This window comes from Arvicanthis niloticus, chromosome 8 (assembly GCF_011762505.2).
Source record: "Arvicanthis niloticus isolate mArvNil1 chromosome 8, mArvNil1.pat.X, whole genome shotgun sequence".
NCBI lineage: Eukaryota > Metazoa > Chordata > Mammalia > Rodentia > Muridae > Arvicanthis > Arvicanthis niloticus.
This window is the reverse complement of record NC_047665.1, coordinates 14,084,181-14,112,032: the sequence shown is the minus strand read 5'-3', so window position 1 is coordinate 14,112,032 and position 27,852 is coordinate 14,084,181. Positions and strand designations below refer to the sequence as shown.

Below are 27,852 nucleotides of genomic sequence, written 5' to 3'. Positions count from 1 at the left end.
GCGTCCCGCCACAAGTCATTCAAATTCCGTATAAAGCGCGCGCCACACAGTCTCATCAGCCATGCTCTGACGTTGTAGGACGCGAATCTTATTCGTGGTATCCACAGCTCGGATCACCTTACTCCACAAAGGATCGGAGCGGAAGGTTGGAGATTCTCCGGGTGGCTACCGGGCCCCTGGGTTGGGGTCGGTGGCACCCCTACTTCTGTCACGTCAGCAGCGCTGGCCAATCAACGATTGTAGCCGGGCGAGCACGGTGCACAACGGGACAAGCAGTGAGCGTAATGTAGGACTACATCTCCCACAATGCTAAGGGAGACGTAGCTTTGCGTCACGCTAGGCGCCTGCCCCCTTAAGATTTAGACCAATCAAAGCCGCCGACCAGGTGGGCGCAAGGGATTGCGGGTTGTGTAGTCCATGCTCAGTGGGACTGCAGCCCCCAGTGTTCCCCGCGCGTCAGGGAGGAGCAGTGCGGCGGCGCGGGCGGCCGTCGGGGCTGGGCGGCGGCGGCGGCAGCTAAGAGGGCCCGGCTTGTGGGAGCCAAGGTGGGAGCCAGCCTCGGCGCGCGGCCACCATGTCCGCGCCGTCGGAGGAGGAGGAGTATGCGCGTCTGGTGATGGAGGCGCAGCCAGAGTGGCTGCGCGCCGAGGTGAAGCGGCTGTCCCACGAGCTGGCCGAGACCACGCGTGAGAAGATCCAGGCGGCCGAGTATGGGCTGGCGGTGCTGGAGGAGAAGCACCAGCTAAAGCTGCAGTTCGAGGAGCTCGAGGTGGACTATGAGGCCATCCGCAGCGAGATGGAGCAGCTCAAAGAGGTGAGTGGCCGGCTGCGACCCCCGCCTCGGGCGCTAAGGTCACCCTGCCCAGTGGTGGGAGGTTCCAGGGGTGGGGCAGGAGACCTAGAGTTGCGGTCCAGGACAGTGGCGGTGAGTGACCGAGCTCGGCCCCGTGCCCGGTTGCTGGAGTCTAGACTTCCTGCAGTCCTACTCATCCGCTAGTTTTCTCTGCAGGCCTTGTCCCTTTCGTTGAGAACTAATGTCCTGCTATGGTTATTACTGCCTAGGGTGTGTCTGTGTAGGTGGGGGGAGCAGATGGTGCCCTTAGAGCTGAGTGAGGCTGTCCGTGCAAGTGACCCCTGGGAAAGGCTGGACCTGGGGCTGGTTGACCACAGTTTGTCACCTTCAAGCAAATCACTTACCCCCTTTTGGAGCAGCTGCTTTCTGTGCTATTCATCTAGTGTCGTGACTGCCTGAGGCTGGGAAGGGATGGACACAAGGCTGAGTGAGTCGCAGCTCCTGGTTGCCTATGGCCCTTGACAGGCCGGCTTTCCCGGTATCCATCGCATTTGTGTGGCTTACCTCTGCCTCAACCAGCTTTTTCCCCATCTCATTAATGGTGCTACCACTACTGGGATGCATGGCTTCCATCGACCGCTTCCTGTCTTGCTCTGCCTTCTAGGCCCTGCCTGTCACCGTGAAGTCTGTGTTCCTTCTGTCAGAAACATGGTGCTTTGTGTCATCCCACTGTAGGGAGAGAGCTTAGACACCCCCCCCCCCCACGCTGGCCAAGAGCTGGGGGAGGGGCAGTAGGAGGGAGCTGGGTAAGCTTTCTGGGATGCTTTAAGTGTTAGTGACTCTCCCATCCTTCTTGACTCCCCAACCTTGTTCTGGAGACTGTGGGGGGAAATGTTTTATGGGAGAAGGACACACTTGAGTTTGGACCAACCCTTATTGCTTATAATGGGTGAGCCATGGGTAAGCCATGGGTAAGCTCTCCTCAAACCTTAGCTTCCAGCTCTGCAAAGTAGGAATACAGCTTTGCCAATCCAGAATTATTGCTCTTAGTATTCTAAATTTGGAAAGACCTGGCATGAGGCCATACAGGTAGCTTGTTGGATTATCCAAACAGTTTCCCTTCCTTGTCTGCTCTTGGGTATTAATCACAGGCTCATCTTTTGATACGTCTGCTCCCAGCCCACTTTGGGTAGGTGTCTGAACTCTTCAGAGCCTCTCTTACTTTTCTGGGGGAATGAATCCTTAGAGTCTGGGTAGAGCAGGGCTGGATGAGTCCCAGAAGTGGCTGCTTCTTCGGGTGGGTAAGAATTGAGTTTTCACACAGAATCTCAAATCTGTTGCCTATCAGAGGACATCAGTATCTTTCTCAAGCCTGACTCCATTGGCAGAGGGTTGACCAAAGGAGTGGGATGGGCAACTCCTCTGGAGGGAGCGTGTCAGGTAAACTGATGTGATAGATGAAGGTCAGACTGTGAAAATATGGAGTGTGTGTGTCCTCTTCCTGAATCCAGTCTTCAGTCTGGGGTTCCTCTTCCCCCCCTCCTTGGTCCTCCAGGCAGGTAGCAACTGTTAATTATAGTACCACTCCCTTTGCACATACAGATAGGTTGCCTTCCCACTTCCTGTGGAATGCCTGTGAACCTCTCCTGGGAAGTCCACTATCCTCTTCTGAATTAACAGGTTTCCTTCCACGTACAATGAAAACAGGCTGTTGGTGACCTAGCTGGTCCCCACTTCTGTGACTCCCATTGGTCAGCCTCATGCAAATATTATTATGGGCAGAATCATTTTATGGTGCAGTGAAGAACAATGGCATACATAGAGCCTTGTTATCTGAGGGAAACCTCTTAGGACATGTGGAAGAGGGTGTGATCTGTGCTCTAGGTGCCCTTTAGGCATTTGCTTAGCCTAATGCCATCCCCATACTGGTGGTATAGGCTTGGGCAGACTGCTCCTCTCCCTTTTGTAAGTTGGGATAAGGTTTCTTCCAGAAGTTTCTAGTAGAGTCCAGAGGAATGCATCAGTTTCAGAGAGTGTTGCCAAAAGTTTGTGCCAATTTGCCTCTTGACAGCATTGTGTCTGTTCCTCACACCCATGCCAGAGCAGGCTCTTGTTAAACTCTTTAATTTTGGTCAGTATTGTATTTGAAATACTAACTTCTTACTTAAAAAACAAGTCAAGATTTAAGGTCTGTGGGAAGTTATCTCCCATAGAGAGGTGAACTGTCTAAGTTAAATAACTTTTTTAAAAGTGGTAGATTTAGTTACTAACAAGTTAAGTTACGCTGTAGTTGAGATGTTTGTACTCTTGTCCGAGTTTAATCATGCAAGTCTTTGAGGTGAGGAAGCCTGATCTGGTGAAAGGGTTTATGACCAGGTCTAAGGACAGGCTTGTGGTAGGTGAGCTGACTCAGTCTGACCCTGCTGTCTTCATTTCTGGGTGAATAGCTGTGTCTTGCTGACAACCATGGTCTGGGTGTTGACTGACCTACAAGTGGAGAGGATGTCCCATGGCCTGTTTTGCTGATATTTTGATATTTCTGATTCAGTAAGGGCCACATCTGTCCCAAGTTATTCTGTGCCTCTTTTCCTTATCCAGCGTGGTGGGGAAGAGAGTTAGCTGGACTCTTGCCAGTTTGTTCATGGTCCTAAATGGTCACGAAACAGCTTGCTGTGTCCTGTGGTGCCGCTTTGAGTATATAGGTGTGCTGGGCTGCCAGAGCAGGGCAGTGACTGCACAAGAATGGGCTGAGTTCAGCTTCCCCATCTCTGTCATGACAGATTCCCAGAAGCAGTTTCCCTCCACCTGGGCTCGGTCCATGAACAGGCCTGGGCACACCCTCATTGCTGTCCCCTGTCACTTCTGGTGGTGATGAGCTGTGTGCATCACCTTGCCCATGTGGGTGGAATCCAGCGTCAGGCTGGGCACAGACCATGGCACCTAGTAAATGCTTTGTCAGCCTACCTCCACGTCATTCAGGCCTCGAGCTCCTCACTGTAGTGCTTGTAGTACCTCCCTATGCCTGTTTGTCTTTGCTTGACTATCTGCTATTGCCACCTCTGAGGGCTGCCCTGTGTGTCATACCTTGCCAGTTTGTGGGGCCACTCTGCATCCCCCTTCTTCCTGGAAGTCCCATTCACCTCTCAGGCTTAGACACTTCCTGGCAGGCCCTTTGTCTCTGGGCTTGCCTGAGTTGCTGTCTTCAACCCTTGTGCCACTTGAGGAGGCAGGAGTGACAAAGGGGTTAGCAGAGGGTGCACTTCAAGGTACACAGATTGGTGCCCTACCAACGTAAGGTCCAGCTTCCTGGAGTGTTTGCTTCCAGAGAGGGGAAAATCCTGGTCTAATTTTAAATGGGTAGGGATTCCCCTGATCCTCTGACATCCCCAGACTGTTCTTTTATCCATTTCTGAGCAGACAGATCTTGGGGGGAGGCACGGGAGCCACAGTGTGTTTTGTGGGCTCATGTGGGGTATCAGTAATGGACTGTCTGTATGAAGGTGATCCACCTGACGGTCTTGCAGAGCCTTGAGGCACTTGTGAGGAGGTTGTACGCATCTGTACAGTGGCCTTGTGGTCCGCCTTCTGTTGGGTGACCTTCCTTCTTCTGGGCCCACCTTTCTAACTATGAAATGGTGGACAAGAGGTCATGAAGGAATTTGACAGTCCCCTTCTACTTTAGTAATGTGTTTAACTGCCATATCAGACCCTGGTGGTGTTTTGAGGGGCATGAGAATCAGATACCTATACCTGGCAGAGAATCTGCCCCAGGCATGTGAATGGCCACTCCAGGCCAGCCCTGCCAACGTGTGGAGGCGTGGCCTTGGCCACCTTCCCCTGAGCACAGGACTGGCACAGCTGTGATGGAGCAAGCCTGTCTTCAGAGATGCCAAGCATACTTTGAGGCTTAGCAGGTGGAGCCAGGCGGAGGCCCAAGCTCAGTGCTGGGAGCTTATCACTCTCATGGGAGCCAGCAGGCCTCAGAGAAGTCAGGCATTGCCTGAGCAAGAAAGGAGGCTAATTGTATGTGGTGCCCAGTTCTGTGATGGCAGAGTTGTGTTTGGGGACCCTGTCTGGGCTCTCAGGAATTGTGTGGCCTTCAATGAGCCACTCTTGTCTAGGCCTTGGTGGCTTAATAATGGTGCCTGTCACAACAGTCTGGCATACTAAGACCACTTGGATGGTCATTGTCTTTCTCTTAGATCTGAGCACTTACTATCAGCAAGAGCCCTGGTCCAGGTTCATGTGGGATTCCTGCTGGGTCCACTCAGGGACCCAGGTCTTTATTTGTGTGGAGAACAGATTTGTTCTTGCCAGTTGAGGCTGCACCCTCTCTAGTCAGGCCTTCTTTTTCATATGTGGACTGGATGACAGGTTGTTCTGCACATAGGGGTAAAGATTGATTTCTTTACCAGCTGTGTTGTAATGACAGTGTGTGACTTCATGACACGTAAGCTCAGATAGGTGAGGGCTGGGCTCCAGGCCCCTCTGGTTCAGTATGCGAAGTGAAGCAGAAAAGAGTAGTGTGGCTGTTCTGTCCACCTTCAGACCAAGCCTGGAGGTGGATAGAGGTGGATAGAGGCCGAGGGCCAGTCCCCCTCAACTTCCCTAAAGCCAGGTGGCCACCCTGCACAGGCGGATGATGGTGTTGAAGAAAAAAGGAGTGGAGAGCCTCTTCACTGTTAGATAGCACTGTTTAAAATTGTACATTTTAGGAGATTCAGAACACATAGCAGAGCTACCAGTGTCTGTTGTAGAACCTGTGTAGTGAGGAGAAGTGGGAACACTGGGTGTTTCTCCTTTTGCTTCCTTTTCCCATGAGTATGTGTCAGATACAGACACCACAGCACAGGGAAACCCCGGTGTAGCTGCTACAGTTTTCAAAAAGTAGAAGAGTTGTGGGGTTTTTGTATTTTGGTTTGGATAGGGTTGGGTTTTAGCTTTGGGAATCAAAGGCGTCTGTCACCACATCAGCCTGAAGAGTTGTAGTTTTAAGCAAAACCAAAGTATAGAGAAGGGTTCAGTGGACCCAGCCATGGTCCCGCCTACACCTGTAGTTTCTAGCTGTGGTGGTCTTGCTTCTGTGCCTCAGTTCATCTTGCTTTGTTACTTGTGTAGCAGTAGCTCTGTTGAGAAAACAAGCAGTATTTTCCTACAGAATAAGAGCTATTGAGTTTTCAAGCCTGAAACCTAACAATTCCTTAATGTTATCTGTTTATCTGAGCAGCACTTCAATTTTCCCAGCTTGGCTCAATTGAGATTTCTGGAGTTATTTGTCTGAAAGTGATTGATATGTGAGGGAAGATATGAAAATATTGGGAATTTTGCATTGCCTGTGTGTCAATTTCATTCATTAAAAAACACCAAAGGGGTAGGAGCTGTAGCTAAGTTGGCAGAGAGCTTGGTAAACTTGCACGTATCCTTGGGTTTGATCCTCAGTGCTTGCCACGAAGACAGGATGAGATGTGCACACTTGTCAGCCCAGCTCCTGTGAAGTAGAGGCAGGAGGATCAGAAGGTCAAAATGATCTTCAGCTTCATAGTCAAGGTCAAACTAAAGGACATGAGACCCTGTCTCACATAACACTAGTGAACACAGAGCCCTGGGCCCCAGCCACGAGAAAACACACTTGTATGTCTGATTGTACATTTCCTATACCAAGTGAAAAAAATAATCTGCCTCTCACCACCTCACAGAGCTGCCAGCCTATGACACCACATCCACACCAACCCCTCAGCACCTTGTTAAAGCCAAGTGTCATGTGCCAGAATTTCTGTTTTTAACCATTGACTCTATCAAACTGTGCTGCCTTTTTATCATTCATTTAAAAGCAGATCACTTAGGGCCATTCTAGATTTACAGAATTTCAGACAGTGCAGAGTTTTGGTGTGGACATACACCCTTGCTCATCTCATTCAAGAAGTACCTTAGTGTGATACATTGGTTACAGTCGATGAACTAGTCAGTACCAGGGAGTTGTCATCAAGCCTGCACTTGGTCTAGCTTGCTTTTGCTTTCACCTCGTGTCCTGCTTCTATCCCAGGGTCTCATCTGTGATACAATGTTACATTTGGTCACCATGTCTTCTCAGGTGCTCTAACTGTGATGGTTTCTCAGACATTCCTTATGTTTGGCAACTTTGACAGTTTAAAGGAAGATAGGTCAGGTGTTTGGTAGACCTCACTAATGGGGACATTTGTTATTTGGTATTTTTGAGTGGGTTTGAATGACAGGTTCAGAAGAGGACAATCATGGTCCTGTCTTCTCACATACCAGGGGTCCATGCTTCGCCATGGCTTTTGTTGACTGAGGGGCAGGGTGCACAATGCAAGAGACTGGTTTCCGAGGTGGTAAAACAGTTGTGTATGGCACTGGAAGGGTATGAAAGTGACACTGTGAACTTGTCCAAGCCAAGTAACCTGAACAAAAATGTGAAGGTTTTGAGACAGTGACTCGCCTCGGTCTCCACAGATTTCCCCACACTAGCATTGCTCCTCTGCCTGTTTCACTCACTGCTCTTTGGGAGGAACTCGGCAAAGTGTTTGGGTGTTTCACAGTCTTGTCCTTTGCTCTCACTCCCCCTTTAGTGTTTTATCAGAATGGACACATTGGAATTTTACTTCATTCACTGGGTTGTAATAATACTTAATTTGGCTGCTACAACTTTTTCTAGCTTTGGCTCTTATGACATAGATCTATTGTTGTGATTTTTTTGTTTGCTTGTGTGTTATTAAGCATTCTGTGTGTGTGTGTGTGTGTGTGTGTGTGTGTGTGTGTGTCAGGGGTTATGTAGTATGCAGGTACACATAAGTATAGAGGTCAGACTTAAGGTTGGGTGTCTTTTTCAATTACTCCCCACCATGTTTTTTGGGGCAGGGTTTTTCACTGAACCTACGGTGCACTGATCTGGCCAGGCTGGCTGGCTAGCAAGGCCCATCCCCACTATTCTTCTGTCTTGTCTCTGTGGTGCTGGGGTTGTAGATGCCTTGTATATAGGTGCCTTTGTTCTGAACTCACTTGAACAGCAAGAACTTTACTGATTGAGCCATCTCCCCAACCCCTAGTTCAGTACCTTTTTAAGCTTTCTGATACTATAAGATGTTCTATATTTAGTTCTGGAGAACACCTGTCTGTCAAAAACACCCAAACACCTATTTCTCCCAAGAAGACCTAGTTGCTTTAGATGAGTGAGATATTAGAAACAAAGATCTAGTTGCTCATTGTACCAAGGTATGGCCCTTCAGCCACAGGGCCAGTAGTGTCTACTAAGTCATGGACACAAGTATCTGCAACCAGAAATTCAGTTACTTCACCACCACCACATGCTTCCTTCTCACCACCTGCTCATCTGGAGCCTCCTGCCCCAGCAGTGAGACACTTGGCACCCACCATCTGTCACACTGCTGTCACTCACTGGTCCTAGTTCACATGTGCAGGTGTCCAGATGGTTCATGTGTGCCCCAGTAGGCTATGTCACCAGCTTTTCCCCTTTAGTTTTACGTATTTCACTTTACCCCACAGTTACTTATCCCATTGCAATATTTCTGCACCATTCATTTGTCATTTAAGTTGTTTGACCATATTATGCATTCCATCCTAGGACCCCCAATATAGATTTTTAAAACATTCACATATATTAAGATCTTTGATTGCTTTTTTTTTTTTTTAATTGTTTGGCTTTGACAAGTACACAGTGCCCTTCTAACTTGAAGAAGAATTGCGTGGACTTCATACACTCACTCTCACCCACCAAGCCTCTATCAGTCACTGATCTTTTTACCATCTCTTTAATTTTATTTTTAGCAGAATGCCATGTGACTGGAACCATGGAGGTTCATCTGCGTCTTCATCTCTTCTCACCAACTCTTCACCCAGTGAAGGGTGTTCTGGTCAATTCACTTTTTCCAATAATGAATAAACCTACTGTTGACATAAGCTTTCTAATCTTCCGGATAAATACAGGAGTGAGGTTTAAACTCTGTTTAGCTGTGTAAGAAGTGGACCTGCCTTCCCAGCTGGCTGGTCCGTTTGGTATTTCCATCAGTAGTGAGTAACCGCTCCTCCTGCTGACCCCATTCATGCTAGCGTTCCCTGCTGTTGCTGGACATTGGCTGTTTTAGCGTGTGTGCAGGGGAATGCTGTAGCTGCGGTTTGGTTTGCAGATCCCTGAGGATGCATGGCCCTGGGTGTCTTTTTACCTTTTCAGTCCATCATTATTATTTTACCACGCTCAGGTTGGAATCCAGGGCATTTTTCTTTTGCCCCTTTGCCATTAGTCTGGTTTGATACCTTCCCTGATCTTTTGGATGTCTTCTCTCCATCCAGTTGCTTGCTTATTAATCCAGTTGTAAGTGCTGTTTTTAGTATATGTGTGGTCACAGCAAGCACTCTTTTCAGTATCTTAGTGGTGTTTTTGACAGACAGGTGTTCTACTTCATGCCCCTCTTGCTTCTCTATTTTTAGTGTTGTGAGCTTCATAACCAAACCCATGGTCACATCGATGTTTCTTTTATTTTAGCTACCTTCATAGTTCTGCACTTTTCATGTAAGACTCTGGTCTCTTGTGAATTAACTTCTGTGAAGAGTTTAAGACTCCGTTTGATAATTTTGTGTGTGGGTATCCAGTTGGTTTGGTGTGGCTAGTTGCCTTTGCCCCTCTGTCAGACATCATTTGGTAATACTTGTGTGGTTCTTTCTGGGCTCCCTGCTTTGTTTCATTGAGCTATGTGATTTTTCTTTTGGTAGTACAACGCTGTTTTAACTGTGTTAGCCACTTTTTTTGGGTTTCTTATCTTTTTAAATTAATTTATATATGTGTCCATATATATGTGTATGAGAGAGAGAAGGGAGAGGAAGGCATATATGTGTGGTGGTGCATGCAACCCTACACTTGTGCAGAGGCCTGAGGAGGATATTGGGTGTCCTGATTTCACTTTATTCCTTTAAGACAGGGTCTCTAAGTGAAACTGAAGCTTGGCTGGTGGCCAGCATGCCTTAGTGGCCTTTCTATCTTTGCCTTACTTTGCTTCTACCATTGCTGGCGTTTCAGGAGTGTATTGTCATGCCTGGCTTTTTGTGAGTCCTTGTGGATTTGAACTTTAAACTCACATGGTAAGCTCTTACCCACTGACCCATCTCCTCTTTTTGTGTTTTTACTTTATAATTTTGTATACCCTTCCCATGCCCATGTGCTTGGAGTCCAGAGGACACCTTATGGGAGTCAGTCTTCTTTCCACCATCTGGATTCTAAAGATGAAACTCGGGTCATCAGATTTGATGGCAAAGGGCTGTCATCCCAGCTCTTCTTTAATTATTTTTATGTTATGACTCAGTCCATCTTTCTCCTCATCCCATGGCTGTGCCACAGTCGTCACCATGGGTTGCCTTTCTCCCTACCTGTAAGAACTGAAGTCTGAAAGACCGTCCTCTTCCCAGAAATCCCAAGGGTGAGCGAGGCTCAGGGGACTGCTGTCTCCAACCCCTCCAAGAAGTCATCTTTGATGACTTGAGGTTGCCTCTGTTCCTTTAAGGACACCACATACAATCCCATACTCTAGGTCTTGGTGAGAATTGTAAGGATTGCTTTCTCCAGAGAGCAGCTGTGGTTTACATTGTGGCCGTGGGACCACATCTGAGTCCCATTCCTCCTGTTACTACAACAGAACATCAGAAGGAAAGGGCTTATCTGAGCATGCGGTTCTGGAGGCTGGGAGGTCTAAGAGTATAACACCTGTACTTGCTGGCCTTCTGCTGAGGGCTTCTGCTCAACTCATGGTTGAAAACAGGGAAAACAGGTGTGTGGCTGCACAAGAAGGCACTCATCATTCATGAAGGCTCTCTTCCTGTCATGTTTGTCTTCTGTTAGACCCTGCCTCCCAGAACTGCTATATTGTGAGGACAGACTGGTCACCCTAAAGCAGACTGTGACATAGTCCATGGTAGTGTCTAAAAGAGGACATCCAGGATGATAAGATGTGAGGATCATGTGACCATATGAGAAGGAATGGAAGGCTCCAGGGTGACCTGAAAAGGCCAAAACATGAAACACTACAAAGTTTGGAGATCAGACATTTGTGGTTCCTCTAACTTTTAGGAAAAGTAGTCCCAGAATCCTTTAGTGTGAGCCTAATGATATCACTTCAAGGTATGCAAGTCCCTTGTGGTGGAGACTTGCCCCTAGAGGACCAGGGTTAGAAGTGTGCCAGGGTATGTGTCATGCTGCATCCTGAGACAGGGCTGAAGTGTTGCAGTGCTGTCCATAGCCTCAACCATTTTCCAGAACCTTCAGAATTAGAAAATGGAGCCTATCTATCTTTACAACCTATAACGGTCTCTCATCTCTCTTGGGCTCTTTTCTTGTTATTGGTCCTGTGGGGAGAAATCCTCTAGGGTCTGGGTAGAAATGGCTTGTACTTGAGATTCTTTTGTCATTTTCTGACCACAAGCCTCACTGATTTCTCTTGCTTAAATAGGCTAGTGAGGTGAAAGAATATGGCAAGGACTAGAGATGGTAAGAAAAGTAGGCTGCTGCCACATGCACCTGTGGTCCATAGCCAGCCTGTTGAGTTGTCTTCCTCTGGCCCAGAGCAGATGTGAGCTGGATGCTGCCCATGGGACCTCTGGGCCCCTCCTCCTGTCCTGACCACAGGCTGCTAAATGGAAGTCCTGTGTTGAGCCAGCTGCTGTGGAAGATGACGACTGGTCCCCAGGCCCCAGTGCTGGGCTCTGTGTCCTTAGATAGGGAAGCCAGGGTCTCCAGGGACCTCTCCCAGTCCCAGGGCTCAGCTGGCAGGAGCTTGCCTGCTGACACCAGGGCAATTAGGGTGTAATCTTCTCTAAATGGTGCCCAATTCTGGCTAAATCCCTTCTGCCCAGGGATGAATCCCCAGTTTTCTAAAAGCAGCTTAACATTTGGACGCTGCCCAGAGCAGCTGGGGTTCTCAGTTGGCAATGGAGTGGCCCATGTGGCCACACACAGGCCTCACGGGGAGCAGAGGGGGACAAAGACAAAGATCAGTGACAACCACTGTAGCCCTATGCTGTTTTGGGGTGCCTCCAGGGCCTCTGGTCTTAATGATCATTGCCGTTGTAAGCATAGGGCTCCTTGGGGAAAGGGAGCCGTGTGGTAGTTGCCTCAGCTCCTTGCTGATGTATCTTTGGAGTGGCCTGGGTTTGGTGGGCTTGAACAGAGGTCTGCACAGTTCCTGACTTGCTGGAAACCCTTACTCTTCTCTCACAGGCTTTGCTGCAAAGACAGAGATGGATTTTGCTAATTAAAAAAAAAAATCCTGGTGATGCCCTGAGTTGAACTGCTTGGCCTTTCTGAGCCCGCGTTTGCCTACCTATGAGGTGCAGAGGTAAAGGTCCTCTTGTATAGGCATTGGATAAAACCCTGTACCTCTCTTGCTGTTTCTGGGAGTCTGCAGTGCCTGTGCCTACTCAGGAAATGTCCTTTAAACAGTGGAAGTCCATTGGAAGTCCTCCTTAGGATCTGTTCACCCAGCAAGAATGGGTGTGAACAGCTGGCTGGAGTTGGTGTGGGGTAGGGTCTCCCATCATGCCTCTGGGGACCCTTTAAGGGAATTGGCAGGTCTGGGTGCCCAGATCTGCCTACATACAAGATCATGTCGGACTTTTAAATATTTCAAAGCTCAGACCACACCCAGGGTGATTAAATCCTCATTAGTACTGATGCTTCTGAAACAATCCTAGGGATCTAAGTGGAGACTCATTCTCTGTATCTGAAACTTGCCAACATTATCCATGGATACCAGGGGCTATCTGCGACAGTTTTGTGCTCCTCTTTGGAATATTTATGAGCCTGGGAGAAATGAGGGAGACCTGGGAGAGGGCTTGTCTGGGAGCTACTTCTCAGTCAGTGGGGTTGGAGTAGGAATGAGGAGATGCCTCTCTCCTGAGGTCAGCCCACCCAGTCCCACTCTATCTCTGACTTGTCATCTCTCGGACACAAAGCTGTGTCCTCACGTTTAATACAGATTCATTACCTGTATCCTTTCTGAGTTTCTTCGGCCTGTTACACACAGGCATCCCCCTCCATTTCTGCACCTGCTGAGAGGAGGCACAGACTTCTTGCCATTGTAGTGCACTAGGAAGATTGCCCTGTCTTGCAAGGTCAGTTGCCCTGCCTCACCATATATGGTTGGGATGCTCCTGCCTCGCTCCCTGCAGTGGTTGAGGGTGGTGTTGGCTTAGAGGACACTCTGTTGTTCTGGGATTGCTGCTGGACTTTCCATCACTGCATAAGCAGGTCTAGCCCTCCCTGCTGACTGTAGCGCCAATCCTGTATCCTGACTGATGCTCAGAAGCTCCTCACACAGGTTCCCATGAGGATGATAGAGGATAGGGCTTCTTCAGGAATGTGCAGGGGCTTTGGAAGGGAGTACTAGCATGCAGGTCCACTTCCCTGGCTGAGGGTCTGAAGCTGAGTACTTCTCTACCTCACTTGCCATACTGGGCCAAGACAGTGGCCATTGTTCTTGCCAGGAGAAGTTATATCACATCCCTTTTGGACCTCTATTGACACCCGTGTTCTAATGTCTGTCCTGATTGAAATACAGGAGGGAAGACACATGGCTCTTTCCAGTCATCCAGGAAGCTCTTTCTTCATATGGGAGCTTGGTGGGCCTTCTTCCTTAGAAGCTGCTAGGAGACCCTGCTAGGAGACCCTGCTGCTGACTGTTGGGATTCATGTGAATCATTTCGTGGGAGAACTGAGTTCTGACTTTTTTGTTTTGTTTTTTGTTTTTGTGTTTTGTTTTGTTTTTCAAGACAGGGTTTCTCTATGTAGCTCTGGCTGTCCTGGAACTCACGCTGTAGACCAGGCTGGCCTTGAACTCAGAAATCCGCCTGCCTCTGCCTCCCAAGTGCTGGGATTAAAGGCGTGCGCCACCACTGCCTGGTTCATTTTTATTTTTTTAAAACATTTATTTTATTATGTATACAACATTCTGCCTGCAGCCCTGAAGAGGCATGGTATTGCTGGGGGTTGAACTCAAGGCCTCTGGAAGAGCAGTCAGTGCTCTCAACCTCTGAGCCATTTCTCCACCCCTGAGTTCTGTTTTAAACCAGTCTGTATTTTTAGGGTAGCCTTTTACCCCAAAGGTATCTGTTCTATAGTGGGCTGCTATAATTTCATTGTTTATGAAGATTTATTTTATTGGAACTGAAGAGATAGTGGTTAGGAGCAGTGACTGTGTTTTCAGTTTTAATTCACTTACATGGAAGCTCCTAACAGTTTATAACTTCAGTCCAAGGGGAACGATGCCCTTTTCTGGCCTCTGAGGTCACCAGGTACACATGTGATACATAGGCATACATGCAGACAAAGCACCCATACACATCAAATTAAAAAAAATTTAAAAATATTTTACTTTAAAATTATGTGTATCTAGCTGGGCAGTGGTGGCACATGACTTTAATCCCAGCACTCAGGAGGCAGAGGCAGGCACATCTCTATGAGTTCAAGGCCAGCCTGGTTTACAGAGCAAATTCCAAGGACTGCCAGGGCTACACAGAGAAACTCTATCTCAAAATAAATAAATAAATAAATAAATGTGCAAGTGCTTGGGTGTATGTGCATGCATGTGTGTGTGTGTGCGCGCGCACACGCTCTCATGTGATGCATGTGCATACATGTGTTGTGCTTGGCTGTGTGCATGTGACCATAGGTGACCATGGAGATTAAAAGAGGGTGTTGGATCATCTAGAGCTGGAGTTACAGGCAGCTGTGAGCCGCTTCACCTGGGTGCTAGGGACAGAACTCAGGTTCTTTGCAAGAGCAGTACATTCACAAAGCCATTTCTCCAGCCTTCATTCTCATTCTTAAAATTGAGACACATGGTGGTCCATGCAGTAACTACAGCTCACTCTCATGAAGGTCCACACCCAGTACCTTCTGCTCTGCTGCAGTGACCAGAGGACCACTCAAAGTGTGGTTCCTCTCAGCCCCCTTGGTGCAAGTTGGGAGTGAGCAGCATCCTGTGAGGATCAGGCTTTTTGGTCATGTTTGCATGTGCCCATCTTCCTTAGGGGATACCATAACTCCTTTCCCCTCCACACGTGCATGGACAGACTGCCAGGAAGTGAGAAGGTGCCTTCACTTCCTGCTTTGTTGCCTCTTAGCCTGTGTCTAGGGACGCAGGGCTAGATGTCAAGAGGAAGTTGATTTTCTGTGGAAAATAGGGTGAGACTTGGAACTTGTTTTGCTTTGTCTGAAGTAGGCCTTCCCACTGCTAAGTCCAAGCTTCCCAGGATCCAGGCCACACCACACCACAGAGCAGGTGTGCCTGCTCTGGGAATAGATATTTCCTATTCCCTAGATGATTCTGTGAAACAAGCAGAAGTTGGTCAGGCTCTGTGGCTTCTGGCTCATAAGTCTCAGACTTTTTGCTCTTTCTGTCAGTCCCTCTTGGGGAAACTTGTTTGGAGACATGTATTCTCAGAGTTGTTTTCTTAGTTCCAGAAGGAAATAATATTCTTGTGAGAAGCTAGCAAGCTTCTGTCAGGGCGAACTGAAGTGCAGTGTCCCTGGAAATCATCCATTTTCTTTGGGACCATTCTTGCTTACCTTTTAACAGCAATTGTCACTGTTTCCTGGACCTTCAGCAGAGCTGAAACAAGCCTGTGCTTATAGCCTGAGTTGTTTTCATATATAGCAGTCCAAGGCTGGTGGCGTTGATATGACTGGAGGTTGGGAGGGAACACCTCCAGCATAGCAAACCCAATAAGGAAGTCTTAGAGTCTGCTCCTGGTGTGTCTAGAGAGCCCTTCTTCCCACTGTGCAGTTGTGCCCACTTGTGTCCAGTGCTGCCTCGGACATTCCCACAGGCCTCAAGCCTTCCTGTCTTGGGTCCAGGTTGTTACCAGATGGAATAGTCAGGAGCTCTATCTTCTAACTCCATGCCCCGACCCAGTTCTACATGGAGTTCTCCCTGAGATTCTTTCTGCTGATACTTTGAGCTGTCTGTGCGTCTGTCTATGGTATGTGTTGGTGTACATTATGTACTGTAAACCTACAGTCCATTTTTTTTTGGTACCATTACCTTTCCAGTCTGTTCTTTTTGAGATGAGGGTCTTTTATTGGGTGGCCTTGAACTAGAAACCCTTCTGCCCTGCCTCCCAAGTGCTAGGATTATAGGTGTCCACCACCATCCCTGATTCTGTGCTGTTTTAGGATAGTCTCACTGTTAGCTCTGGCTGGCCTGGAACTTGTTATATCCACCAGATTGGCCCCAGGCTCTCAAGAGATCTACCTGTCCAAAGAGTTCCCAGCTTCCCCAGTGCTGGGATAAAAGCCCTGCACCACTATGCCTAGCTAGGTCTATGTTCTTATGTCAGATTTTTGTTGCAAGTCCATTTATGCAAATGTGATCTTTCATCTTGTCTGTGATGCCATTGTTTCAGTAATCACTGGTAACTAAACTCTGTGGAGTGGATTCAGACTTGAGGTACGTTTGGCTTGGCATTTTATTAACCTTTAAAGTACAATTCCATAGTGAACAGACAGTCAGGTGCATGTATGTGTTGGCTCCCTTTGTTTTTACACCTAGGAGTCAGAATGGCCACAGCCTTATGCTCTAGTGTGCCAGGTGTGTGTTCCAGTAACACTCTAGATACTTTATCCCTGTTGTTGGGTTATTCTTTTTATTTATAAAATTCTTTTTACATTTATGTATATATGTGTGGGAACTCTCAGGAACACACACATGTATGTGCATATGTATGGAGGCTGGAGGACAAGTTGGGAGTTCCTGCTCTTCTATCATGATCAAACTCAGGTCATTAGGTTTGGTGGCTGGTGCCCTTACTCACTGAAGCATCTCACTGGCCCAGGTTATCTTTATTGAAACATAGTTGACTTTCTGTTTATCTTAAAACTTTTTTTCATGGTAGTTTAAAAGGACTTTCTAAGAATTTAATTCTATTTTTTGTATGTATGTGTAGGTATGCACTCATGTATGCAGTGCCTACTGAGGCCAGAAGAGAGTACCAGATCCTCTGAAACTACAATTACAGATGGTTTTAGTTATCATGTGGGTGCTGGGAACTGAACCCAGTCCTCCTCAAGAACAAGTGTTTTTAACCCCAACGCATCTCTTCATTCTAGCCCCTGTATTAAAGTGAGCTTTCAATGCCTTTTAAGAGTTACAGAAAGTACCCAGATTGCAATTGTTTGGCTCTACATTCATCACAGTGAGTGCAGCCAATGAGAGAGTATGAAGGCATGTGTGGTCAGCATCACATAGCTAGGGACATCTCACTAAAACACATGACCCTGTAGGGGCAGATCACAAGTCATAACAGATAGCCAAGAGACTTAAAAATATACATCTACACAAAAATTTATAAGCGAAGGCCTGGGATGGTGGCACATGCCTGTGATTCCTGCACTTAAGAGACAGGGGCAGCAGAGTTACAAATTCAAGACCAGCCTGGGCTGTGTAGCGATTTCAGGTCAGCCTAGGCTATATAGAGAGACCCCATCTCAAAATATTAAAAAGCAAAAACCTCAAACAAAACCAGAAATTCTTCGAAGAATTTTGAATGGAGGATCATAGTATTTAAATTTAAGATCACAATACTGTTTTTGTTTGTTTGTTTCTTTGTTTCTTTGTTTTTTAAGACAGAGTCTCTCTGTGTAGCCCTGGCTGTACTGAAACTTGATTTGTAGACCGGGCTGGCCTCAAATTCAGAGATCCACCTGAAGCTGGGCGCCACCACTGCCCAGCTAGTACTGTTATTCTTAATATCCTCAAAGGAGAAACAACACATATGTTCATCACATGATCAATGGATAAACTAGTGGTCTGTCTGTGCCATAGAATATTATACAGCCATAAAAATAGAGGACTGAGGGTTGGAGAGATGGCTCAGCGGTTAAGAGCACTGGCTGCTCTTCCAGACACCCAAGTTCAATTCCCAGCAACCACAGGGTGCCTCACAACCATCTGTAATGGGATCTAATACCGTCTTCTGGTGTGTCTGAAGACAGCTGCAGTGTACTCATATATATAAATAAATAAATCTTTAAAAAATTTTAAAAAATAGAGGACTGATTAAAGCTTATAAGATGCATAGACCAGAATAAAAATGTTGTACAGATTTATAGGAATAGAAAATAAGATTTTTTTTTGATTGTCTGACTCTGGGAAAGTGGAGCTGGAGAGTTATGGCTAATGGGAACAGGATTTCTTTCTGAAGAGGGGTGTTAGTGTCAGGTTATTGCTAGTTGTCATACAACTGTAAATGAACACCCCCCCCCCAATCTCTCTGAATCCAAAAGATGGGTGTTCATAGATGGGCTATATCTTTACAGTGTGTGGTGTATGTGGTTTCTGAGGATGTAGCTCAGTTGGTAGGACGCTTCTCTAGTGCACAAACCCTAGTTCCATCCTCAGTACCACATCAACCAAGATTAGTGTGCAACACCCAGCAGCCAGGAGGTGGAAACCCGAGGATCAGGAAATCCAGAGTTCTGCTTGGCTGCATAGTAAGTTCAAGGCCAGTCTGGGATACAGGAGACCCTGACTCAAGAAAACAAACAAACAAAAATTAATGGACAGGGAGAATTTGTGTTTGCAGAATTTTCTAGATAAATTTCTTCACAGTCTTAAACCATCAAAGGATCCAAGGCTGTCTACCTGTGGTGCCCATATGGAAAGAATTTTGCATGACATTGAGAGATAATCTTCCTTTACTAATATTTAGCCTTTCTTGTTACGGTGTTTATAATTTTTACTGAATAAGTGTCATTTTTACTGAAACTGGCATCTGTGGATTATGTGCTTTGATGTAAAGGTTATAAGTGTAATTTTTAAGATTATGCATTCCTAACTGAACTGTCTACTTTGAAGATTTCTTTTTATTTATTTATCTTTTAATTCATTTGGGGAATCCCTTTTTCAGTTCCTTTAAGTAATTAGTGTGGCAGTCGATAGTCCTCCTTCTAACGTGTGGCTTCTTGGCCTGTCTTGTTCTTTAGCACACACTGAATTCTCCCTTTGCTTATTCCACATTTAAGTTCAGGGCATGCTCTTCTGGGGCTGAATAATTCATAAAGCAGACTCTGTGTGTTGGGTTTGCTGAGTTGTGACTTCTGTGATCAGCATGGGATTGGTTTCTGAGCGCCTGCTATTTGGAAGGGAAGATCTGCTGCTATCCTGTCAGTGCCCCATTTGAGTGGACCCAGGGAGTCTGACTCCTGGGCCCTAGTCCTACTGTGTGGCTTACTTAAGGAAAGGAGGTGGAGCCATGTATGTGGGAATTCAGCTCTCACCTGGCTGCATTGTCACTGAGCAGTCAATGAGTTTGGGGTGCACATTTGTCAGACTAACTGCACAGTAGTCCTTACTGCGTGAAAAGACACACTGTGGTAACATGGTTGCTCTGTGTTTTGTTTTCTGTGTCTTCTCTGCTGGGTGAGGCTTTGGCTTGCTACTTTGTTCCGAGTCAGGGAGCAGCTCTTTTTATCGTTAGTGTTTATTTTTAGTGGCAGCCCTTCCCCTGCACAGTCCTGCCGGACAGCAAGCCATTCTGAGTGTTGATAAGATGTTTCTATTTTTTATTTACTGTTTCCTGTTGTTTGGTTCTGTATGCCTTTCCTAATACAGACTAATTAAGAGATTATTTTTTTAATTTTTGTGTATTTGCGTACATGCTGCCATAGTTTTCTATTGCATTTATTTTTCAGACGTCTTAGATTTATAAAAAACAAGAAAAATATATTGTGTTCTCTGATGCACACAAACATGCTAGCAGCGTCTTTCTATTTCAGATCACTCGTACACCATTTATAGTTCTTTCTGATAGTTTTCTTTACAAACGGCTGTTTGGGAAACAGATTGTGTCCATCCTGCTAGAGAGGTCCCTGATGGTCCATTTACCTACTTGACAATTTTACATGGTGTATACTAGCCTCTTCCAGTCAGCACAGGTTTAGTCAAACTTTGATTATAGATTTAATCTCTTAATGCTATAAGTTTTTTAGCTCTAAATGAATTGTGTTGAGCTTGCATTTCTGTCAGCTTAATATCCAGAGCGCCATCTTGAATTGAATAGATTTGATGGCATTTGGTGTCTTGTGGAATCCTGGTAATCCATGACTCTGAGCAGCCACATAGAGCTGCACAGGCTGGAGCAGGGCTCGCAGGCCCATCCTAATGGTACCTCTCAGGCCCATGTGTTTGTTTTTGTTTTTTTTTTCCCTGTCCACCTCAGCTCTTTTTCCAGGCTTTTAAGACATTGGATTCTTCTTTGTAGTAGCCCACTGGCTTGCACATGTGAAAGGGTGGTGACTCCTTCAGTCTGTCAGTGTCTTTAACCAGCTGTGTCCTGGGGATCCCGATACTGTACAAGGTTTCACCGTTGGTACCCATCAGAGGCCAGGCATGGTAAGTGCCATTAGTAAAGGTTGACAGGATGCATGTGCCAGCCTATAGGCATTTTTAACAAGCCTAGATAGAAAGACAGGTGCTGTGATGGGACTGTCCTTGTGTCCCTTTCTCTTTGGGTGGGGGTGGGGGCAGATGAGAAGCATACCTTCTTTGCTTTTGCAGCCCTCACCAGGAACCAAATAGCATCCCCATTTCAGCAGGTGGTAGAAGGGGCCCTGCCCAGCAGGCGTGCCAGGATGGGCAGCTGGTACAGCTTAGGGATTCCTGGGATTCCTTCCAAGCCTAGCCTGATGCAGGCGTGGTGGCCCTTTTGGGACAAGTGTGGGACCCACAGTCTGTGGGTAGGCGGTGCTGGATCAGCCCAGACAAAGGGTTGGAGGATCACGGCTTTGTTGTGGAATCTGCTTCCTGGAACAAGTCTTCTCTCATTAGATTGTGGAGGCCCGCTCCTGTGGGTTGTAAAGCATTGTGCCTGCTGCATCATATGATCAAACTGGTTTAGGAAGAATTCTTTGGGATAGCCCTGCCTGGAGGACTCTTCCCTGGCTTGTTAGCATAGGCCTTCTCCAGGGACCCAGGCCTCGAGGACAGTGTGTGTCAGGGCAGAGGGCTTGAGTTCAGTTCTGGTTACCCCTCTTCTCAGGCCCTCCTATGTTCTCTGGTTTGAAGGGTCAGTCTGTACTGCTTGTGCAGATGAGTAGCTCTCACAGTGAGATGTCCACATTACTCTCTGGATAGTGGTGAGTGGTTGGGGCTTTCGTTTGTAGGTGAGGAGACTTTCAGTAGGCATTGGCAGGGAGCCAGGCTGCCCTTTTGGGTGACTGTAGAGCAGGAACCTGTGGTTTCCATAGAACCTGGCCAACTGTGAGGAAAGATGGGGAGGGGTAGGCGCTAATTTGGGCTGATCCTCTAAGTTCTCATCCTTTTAATTAGTAGGCTGGTCGTGGATAACCTTGGCTTGGTATCCATGTTCTCTCAACACAGGGCTGGACATCCTCACACTCAGCCTTGGGAATTAGCCTTCTAGCCCAGTTTCAAACAGTCTTAGCAAGGAATACAAAGTTCTGACCAGCTGCCTGTTTCCCACTCTGTACCAAGGACAGGATTGTGGATGTATTCTTGCCTGGATAAACTTAGATTTTCTACAACAAATCATGGGAAGGAATGCTTGAGAGTTAGTCAGGGTTGTTGGAACACCCAGGTGACAGTGGGAAACCTTGCAAGTGTCTTGGCCATGGGGGGATGGGACTGCTGCCTAGCCTGGGTTTCAGCAAACCCTTTCTCTGGGAAACAACCTGATGTTGCAATAAAATTTTAATGGTACCAACCCATTAGATGGCCTTCAGTGTCTTGAAACTTCTGGAGGCATCCCATAATTAGGGCCACAGAGATCCTGTTTTTAAAATCATAGGAAGTGCCTGCCAAGTCATATCTCTGCTGCTTAAGACACTGGCTCTCTGCTTCTGTCCTTAGTGTTAAGAACCTGAGCAACTGTTGTAGACTGGTCTGAGGACTCCTGGCCTGCACTGTGCTGCCCTCATTTTGTATCATTGGGATTGGGAGCTGGGGAGTACTCAGTGTACTGACAGTAGTCCGGGGATGAGTTCTTTGCTCTGTCTTGAGTCAGGCAAAATGTTTCTATCTGGGCCACCAGTAAAGGCAGAAGAAATAGAATGATTCCTTGAATTTGCATTTGAAGGCTTCTGTTACTGGGGACTGATAGGATGGGGCTCAAGGGGCTGAGAGGCTGCTTCGTATCTGATGAGGGAATTCTTGATTCTAAATCCTCTCAGCAGCAACCATGGGCTGAAAGGTATTCTTAACTCAGGTAAGACCTCAGGCTGGAGGTGTTATTAACCCAGGTTACAGGTGAGGAAGCTGAGGGACACTAATCTGTGCCCAACATGGTCCCCAGTTTGCACTGTTGTAGCATATTTCAGAGGTGATCAGCTGAGCGGCATATTATGTTAGTTGCCCTTCCTGAGATGGTGGTGGATTCCCACATGGACTCGGGGTCTGCTTTCCCTTGCTATGCTGTCAGGCTTTTAGGAGTGGAGGGATAAAGACACATGTTTTAGATGTGACCCCAGAGCCCTCCCTCAGTCTTATACCATCCCACAATGCAACCAGACCAAGCACCTGTGGTAAAACACTAAGCTCTGTTTTGCCTCAGTTTCTGTGTGCCAAGTAGGTGCTTATACAGCTTCCCCACCCCCATGGCAACATGAAATGGTCTAATGCTTAGGGCATTCCTGTTTTATGGCTGCGGTCATCTGGTAGATAACATGGATAGCAGGCATTGAGCCCTTGTCATAGACACAAGGCTGTGCCTTGCTGCCTCACCTGGCCCAACCTCCTTCCAGGGGTATAGTTTCAACTGCCCTTCCTGACCAGGCCTTTTGTCCTCCTAGTCCCCTGACTCCCCCCACCCCCCACCTCCATTGCTCATGCTGTTCCCTCACCTGAGGCACTCTTCACACCATGCTTGGTTGTGAAGTTTGCCCTTTAGGGCTGCTATGATCTCTCTTCCTACCCAGAGCTTCTCTTCTCCCATCCTAGCTAAGGATGATCCAGCTGCTGAAGTCATGATTGGCCTGGTTCCTTGTAGGCACAGAGGATTGCACCATAGCTACATGGGTGTGGCTGACCTTGAAGCCAGCATCCCAAGGGGCTATGTGTTGGCCAGAAGCAAACACGGGCTGTGTTCCTCTTGTAGGCGCCTGAATGGCCATGACCTCATGCTCCAGCTTTCCTGGCCCTGTTGGGTCTTGCTGAACCTGGGCAACTTCAGAGCAGTAGGCAGGAGGTGGGTTAGGAGCCTGTGTTGAGGACATCACCAGAGTATTCTCCTCCTCAAAGCTCAGAGCATCTGCCATCCTGTGCTTAAGACTGCAGGAGAGCTAGTCTGCTTCTCTGTCTTCTTCTTTCCTTGAGGCAGCTGTGGAAGTTTGTGGAAGAGGCAGGTTAGAGGCTATATCTGTTGTTCAGGGGCTGGTTCTTGATACCAGGGTGTTAAAGGCTCCCATCTTCTGTGGTACCATCTGGGAGGCCCGCAGGATGAGCCAGGGAAATCTACAGACACAACCACAGCTGTCCCCCATCAATCTGCAGGTCAGGAACACCTTTCTAGGGAGCATTTACTCAAGGGAGGAGGATCGAAGGGAGCCTACAACCAATAGAATGGAAGATGATACTGGGTACTTCAGGATCTAAGATGGAGTTGAAATGTTGTGTAGGATTGGATGCAGTGTTGTCTGAAAAGGTCAGAAGAAGTTTGTCCCAACAGGTATCTCCACCTCTCTGAGCCCCAGCCTTATAGCCTGTAAGCTGGACACAGTGGCCACAGAGATGGGCTGTGTCTTGTAGGTTCACACTCTGCAGGTAAGGGGTATAGCACTCAGGAACATCCATGCAATTTTCTTAGACAACTTAGTGAACTTCATGCATTGGGTATGCAGTATAAGTTCTCATGTAAGCATATGTTCATGAAACAATCAGCAAAATCAAGGTAATGAGCTTGTCTCTGGTCTTTCCTCTTCCCTCTGAGTCCCCCTTCACCACATCCCCGCCACATCTCCATTTTAGTGTGGTTTTTAGAGTTTTATGTATAGGGAATTGAACAACCTATTTTTTTTCCCATTGAACTTTCCACTAAGGTGATTTTGAGGTCTATCTATCTTGATGTATCAATAATTCTTTTTTATTGGGAATAGTACTTCATTATATGAATTGCCATATTTAGGTTTTTTTAAATTTACCATCTGTGCGTGTGTGCATGCGCACATGTTACAGCACATTAGAGACAACTTTGTAGAATTGACTCTCATCCCACCCTTACTTATATGGGATCTGAGGAATAGACTTGAATGGCAAATGCTTTTTTACCTGTAGGTCAATTTCTCAGGCCCTATATTTTAAAATAATGGAGAGCTGGGATTACAGGTGCATACACTATCACATCTGGTCATTATGTAGCTTTGGGGATTTAAAACTGTGACCTTATTCTTACATGGCCAGCATTGTAACCACCCAGCCCCCTTGTGGTTGTTTTTCTGCCAAGATGGGATCTTCTCCATCGCTCTGGCTGTTCTCAAATCCTGCCTCAGCCTCCTGAGTAGCTGGGATTACATGCATTTGTTGTTGACTACCATGCTCAGCTCTGAAGTTCTGTGTGTGTGTGTGTGTGTGTGTGTGTGTGTGTGTGTGTGTGTCTGTGCCTGTGTCTGTCTGTCTGTCTGTCTGTCTGTCTTGTCTGTCCGTCCGTCTGTCTATATGTGTGTCTGTGTGTTGCTGTGTGTTCTATGTGCTACTTGCATGTATGCTGTTGGTTCAAAGATTATCTTTCCCACAAAGCTTTTGTCAGGTCAGTTCTGGCTGTAAGCAGTGAAGTGCCTCTGGGTTATGGTAGCAGGTGGGGGTGGTCTTGTTCTTTCAAAGTCATTTAGTCTGTTCTAGGTCCTTTAAACTGCTATATGACCTTTAGAATGAACTGGTCATTTTTTGTGAAAGGCTACTGGAACTTTGCCGTTGGCTCCTTGAAATTGGTACATACTCCATGGTTGCTCTCTCGGGTTTATTAGGCTTTATTTATTTATTTATTTATTTATTTATTTATTTTCATTTGGGCCCTCATTTTGGCTGCCATTCAGGGTTGGTTAATCTTTTCTGATGCAGTGTGTCCGCAGTTGGCCCCTGATTTTCCTCTACAGAAGTGCTACTGGGATCTTTTGTGTCCTCTGTTTGCTCTGTGCTCCTGATTGAGGAATTGGGTTCTGGTCCCTGAGTCTCAGCCTGTCTGCCCTTCTGCTCAGGGCTGTGTGCTGTCTGCTGATGAACAGTTCTTCCATGGGTCTTCACCATGGAGCTTACCTGTTGGCAGCTGGATGTGTTTGTTTTCCTGAACGTGTTCTGAGCTTTGTTCTAGGGTGTAGTGGCTTGGTAATGGATTAATCCTTCATGCTCTGTCTTTATACTTTGCTCTGCTAAAGCAGCCAAGCTGAATCCAAGCTGATTCTGCCAGGCCCTGGACATGCTCTCTCTGAGCCTGTCAATCGAGGGTCCCTCTGAGTGGGAACAAGCTTGTTTTCAGACTTGGTGTCAGGGCTTGTTCCTGCTCTTCTCTACTGAACTTTCCCATGGCTTCCTTAACCCTACCCTGACCGTCCTCAGTGAAGACTCGTCTGGTCCTTAGCTCTGGCTGCCCTTACTGCCCTGCCTGCAGTCTTTTCCCACAGGCCCTGCCATCTGCCTCAGTCCTGTTGTATGCCATGCCCCAAAGATCCTCTGAAGGCATGAGGGCTGTCAATTTCCCCAGTACCACAGACCAATGCCTGTTATTTTATCACATGTAAAACTGTGTGTGTGTGTGTGTGTGTGTGTGTGTGTGTGTGTGTTTCTGGGCGTGTGTCTGGGCCTGGCATGCATATGCCATAATGCACATGTGGAAGTCATAGAACAGCTTTTGAGAACCAGTTCTTTCCTACCACAAAGGGCTTGAGTATAGACCTAGGCTGTAAGGCTTGATGGCAGATGCTTTCACATGCTGAGCTGCCTCACCAGCCCTGTTCCATCATATTGTTCTGTATTTTTCAGGTTTTAGTTTCTCACTCTACAGGAAGTAGAGTCAGTCCCTGGGACTGTGTGTTGTCTCAGTTGGAGGTAGATGTCTCCATCACAGTATGTTTGAAAAGCTGCCCAGGGCTGCTCCTGTGCCCCAGGCTGGTAGCTTGGGTGGAGGAAGACAGGGCCCAGGTTGGCAGGCCTAGGCTTGAATATTGTGTCATAGTGCTTAGCCATCACACTTTGGAGAAAACTTCTGAGGTGTCCTTGTCCCAACTCCCAAGTTGACGGGTGTGTCCCAAGGAGCCACAGGTGCTGGACTCTTCAGTACAATCCCAGAGCCCTCTTCAGTACAATCCCAGACAGGCAGCATGGGCCAGGTGCTGTGTAGGTAGCAATTTGTGGCTTGATCTTTCCCTAGGATCAGGGTAAAGGCAAACAGACCAGAAATCACAAAGCTGAGCTGCTTTGATTGTGCAGAGTGGGTGCAGCGTGGGGACTGAAAGCAAATGGGCAGGACCTGGCCACCTCATGGGTGACTTGGATATCCACAGTCTGCTGCAGGAGTGCTGCACCGTGAGCCCTAGGGTACCCCTCCACACATACTCCAGTGCAGCCCTTGTGCTTCTGGACTGTGTTGTCCTCTGACACATTGTGAGGCCTTCCCACAGTCTCTTGGGACACAGTATATTGTCTCGGACCAGAGCCTGCTCCTTTTGGCCAGTTCCTGATAGAATGAAAAGGAATTGCTTTTGGCATTTACATGTATTAGTATTAGAAACTTCTCAGCTTATTGACATCCCTGTACAATGTGGCTTTGTATGTTTTGCTCATTGTTTTCTTGGTCTGAATTCCTAGATTTGCGAAGTAATAAATGGAAAAAAATCCCTTTTTCTTTTAAAACTAGTTAAAGCCATCATTTCTTGTTCTTCAGTAGCTCTTCTCTTAATATTATTTTCTGTCATGAGCCATGGATCCTATGGTCAGGAAAGGAAGGCCCAGGTGGCACAGCCCTCAGAGGATATATGATGGAGGCCAGGCTGCTAGAAGCCCAGGGGCTGGATACAGCACAGCTGCTGACCTCCATGTGACTGCCTTGTTGTGGTGGGTGAGGCCAGCACTTTTTGCTGGTTGCTCTACATGATAGTTTTCTTTCATCCTGCATCCCAGGTCCTGACACACTTGCTCCTCACCTGTGTCTGAAACACACAGGTACATGCGTCTCTACACACCCTGAGGTAGCCACTTTAGCTAATTGTTACTATGCCCTGTCCTTAGGGCTGGGGGCACTGGTTGCCCAGCCCCAGTTTGTCCCAGAACAAATGATGATTTGACACCAGGTAGCAGGATGGGTCAGCTCCTCACCCTTGCGTCTCCTGGCTAGCACACCTCCCAAAGCCCTAATTTTAAAATCTGGAATTATCTTGGGTGTGCTCTGAGGTTGTTCCCTATTAGCTTGTCTAGGCTCAAAGTATAGACTAATTATTTCCTGGTCCTAGCTACTTTCCAGTTGGTACACACCATCAGGCCTCAAACTTAGTTCTTTACAGAGAGTTCATTGTATGTTTGCGGCCTTATGTCTTTCATGTCTTTATGTCTTTCCTATCACACAACATAGTGTTCCTAAGACTAGTATGGTTTCACTGTAAAGAAACATGTGTCTGGTGTGCGCATCATAGTGTGTGTTCTAACACGTGCACCACAAAGAACTGCTTCCCATGTCAAGGGCCTTCATGTTCCTTGTGGTCTTTTGTCTCCAGTGCTTTGCAGTCCCAGGACACGCATCTCATAAATGACATTATCTCTCTGTGCAGGCATTTGGCCAGGCACATACAAACCACAAGAAGGTGGCTGCTGATGGTGAGAGCCGGGAGGAGAGCCTGATCCAGGAGTCAGCCTCCAAGGAGCAGTACTATGTGCGAAAGGTGCTGGAGCTGCAGACAGAGCTAAAACAGCTGCGAAACGTCCTTACCAATACTCAGTCTGAGAATGAGCGCCTCACATCTGTGGCCCAGGAGCTAAAGGAGGTAAGTGGGTGGGGGGGCATTTGTCACTGACAGTGGGGTCATTGAGGCTGCATCTTGCTCC

At 47.2% G+C, this 27,852-nt stretch overlaps 1 protein-coding gene across 2 annotated transcripts in view; it reads left to right on the top strand.

Moving 5' to 3' along the window:
• The first annotated feature begins 376 nt into the window (after positions 1-376).
• Bicd2 (BICD cargo adaptor 2) overlaps positions 377-27,852 on the top strand; it is a 42,790-nt gene continuing 15,314 nt past the window's right edge. For both annotated transcript variants that reach the window (XM_034509953.2, XM_034509952.2), the window contains exons 1-2: positions 377-814; positions 27,579-27,791. In XM_034509953.2, the coding sequence (XP_034365844.1) occupies positions 575-814; positions 27,579-27,791 (453 nt within the window). In that variant the 5' untranslated portion in view covers positions 377-574. The remainder of the gene's footprint in view (positions 815-27,578; positions 27,792-27,852) is intronic.